At 38.8% G+C, this 2,500-nt stretch overlaps 2 protein-coding genes across 3 annotated transcripts in view; one reads left to right on the top strand and one right to left on the bottom strand.

Annotated features, from left to right (window-relative positions):
* Positions 1–154, top strand: part of bco1l (beta-carotene oxygenase 1, like) — a gene marked incomplete at both ends in the record, with an annotated part of 16,949 nt that extends 16,795 nt beyond the window's left edge. The window contains one exon of the mRNA XM_080054669.1: positions 1–154. This exon is cut by the window's left edge and continues 1 nt beyond it. Within this exon, the coding sequence (XP_079910795.1) occupies positions 1–154 (154 nt within the window).
* Positions 155–1,876: 1,722 nt separating this feature from the next.
* The window catches only part of eif5b (eukaryotic translation initiation factor 5B), a 35,595-nt gene continuing 34,971 nt past the window's right edge, over positions 1,877–2,500 (bottom strand). For both annotated transcript variants that reach the window (XM_080054671.1, XM_080054672.1), the window contains exon 27: positions 1,877–2,500. This exon is cut by the window's right edge and continues 1,210 nt beyond it. The gene's annotated coding sequence lies outside the window, so the exon portion shown is untranslated.

Below are 2,500 nucleotides of genomic sequence, written 5' to 3'. Positions count from 1 at the left end.
AGTGATCTTATCCTCCGTCATCTCTCCCGACCCGACCGTCTCTCCCTTCATGCTCGTTCTCAACGCCCGAAACTTAACGGAGATCGCCCGGGCAACCATCCCGGCAACCGTGCACCTCGACCTGCACGGACTGTTCATACCCACCGCTGTTTAACAGACAGACAGACAGACAGACAGACAGACAGGCAGACAGACAGGGAGACAGACAGACAGACAGGCAGATAGATAGACAGACAGATAAATAAACAGAGACACACACTGAGACAGACAGACAGACAGATAGATAGATCGACAGAGACACTCACACACAGACAGACAGATAAATAAACAGAGACACACACTGAGACAGACAGAGACACACAGACAGACAGAGACACACACACAGACACTCACATGACTTCATGTCTGTAATATTATATCACTCTGTTGTTTTATGAGTATCAAGGAAAAACATTATGTTATCAAGCACTGGTCAATTTAGTGATTTATGGGTCTATTAATCTTCCATAACATGTCTTCTTTCATACTCTATCTCTCTCTCCCTCTCTCTCCCTCTCTCTCTCCCTCTCTCTCTCCCTCTCTTCCATAACATGTCTTCTTTCAGACTAGTATAAATCAAAAGGTCCAACATGTACATTCAGGTGTTTATTTGACTAAACCTTGTCTGTTTGCGTCTGTATATTTCTCCTATACAACCATCTTTAACGGCCATTATCTCAACATTAGTTTTTTTTTTTTTCAATACTCTGAACCAGAAAATCTCAACTTCTAAAGCACTTACATCAACTAAACTTTCCATAATCATTCTCAGCACTATTCTGAAGGTTATTACAGAAGGATTTGTTCATATGTTGTTCACTGTGTGATTTATGAGATATTTTCTTCTTAAAAACGTTTTGAAAATGCAAAATTTTTAAGACCTGTACATAGTATGTTTTGATTTGTAAAATGAAATCTGTTCAGTAAAAACGTTGGACTCTAATATGTTGTAAAAATGAAATAAATATTTTAAACCTGCAGTGTGTAGAATTTTGGGTTTTATTTCCTAGCAGATTTTGTAGAAAGTAATTATAATATCCATAAGTACGTTTAATTTAGTGCATAATAGCTGAATTTTCTTTAGAATTATTATTTGTTTCCTTAGAAAGGGTCTCATATATGTCCATATTTCTGCATACTTTGGACCAAGGCCTTGTCGCCGCCATTTTGAAAGTGTCATAGTTGGAATGTCATCAGGTGCAATGTTAAAAAATTTAGAATTGTTCTTGTCCTTGAAGGCCACTGTAGCTTCTGTTATTATTCTAAAGGGGTGGGGTTACCCAGGGAGCGTTGCATTCTAGAACTTTGTAGAACTTTCTTGATGATGTCATATTACACACTGCACCTTTTAAAGGGTTGAAAATGTACATAATCAGTTAGATAAAGCTACATTTGCATATTTATCAAACATTTTTTTTTAAAACATACAATAAATAATAGTCTCAATGTCAGTAATCAACTGGCAGTGATGATATCTGTAGTTGCCCTGGTTTACATACCCATTTACAGAGCCTAGGCTGTGTATTAACAATGGATTTGTTCAGCGCACACAGTACAGACAGGTGGTGGATCATGAGGAGATATTCACTGATTTTGACAAAAGGTGACTTCGACAACAAGCGTTCTCCAGAATCACTGACTCCACCTTAACTTTCACACACACACGCACACACACACACACACACACACACAGAGAAACACTCACACACACACACACACACAGAGAAACACTCTCACACACACACAGAGAAACACTCTCACACACACACACACACAGAGAGAAACACTCACACACACACACACACACACACACAAGAAAAACGCTGAAAACTCACGGTCAGAATCACGGGAGTTTATTACATCATCAGCATTTGAAGCAAAAAAACAAAAAAAAAAACACATTTTTAAAATCTTCAGCTGACAGTAATCCGCTCCTCAACGTCTGTAAAGTCAGATCCAAACCGCTGCCACTGCCTCAATGATTTGTTGAAAAAAATCCCAGAAAAAAAAAAAAATTAATAAAGGTTGCGTTCCGAATCGCATACTCTTTCTTTTCTCTATTCCACATACTACATCCGACGATAAAAATAATCTAGTTAGGATGCAGTAGGCATACTATTGGGACATACTTTACTCTCTTATTTCATCATAACATTGCGCATTGATCTTGCCTCTTGCTTATATATATCCGTCGCATCCCCGTTTGTTTTCATATGGAGGCTTCGTCGATGTGACGTCACTTCACGTGCGCACTGGATTGTGGGTCAGAATCGCCCAAATAGGATGCACTTTTCAACACTAACAATCTTGGCCGCATGAAGTAGGACATCCGGGTACTTCTAACCATCCTAAATCTGGCCACAAGAATCGGGACATCCTAAATCTTTTTTCTACATACTATATAGTAGAAAGTATGCGATTCGGAACGCAACCATAGTAATATTTCGTCCTCTTCCAATCT

This window comes from Ammodytes marinus (genome assembly GCF_949987685.1).
Source record: "Ammodytes marinus genome assembly, contig: scaffold_117, whole genome shotgun sequence".
Lineage (NCBI taxonomy): Eukaryota > Metazoa > Chordata > Actinopteri > Uranoscopiformes > Ammodytidae > Ammodytes > Ammodytes marinus.
The sequence above is the reverse complement of the archived record's forward strand: the minus strand, read 5'-3'. Positions and strand labels throughout refer to the sequence as shown.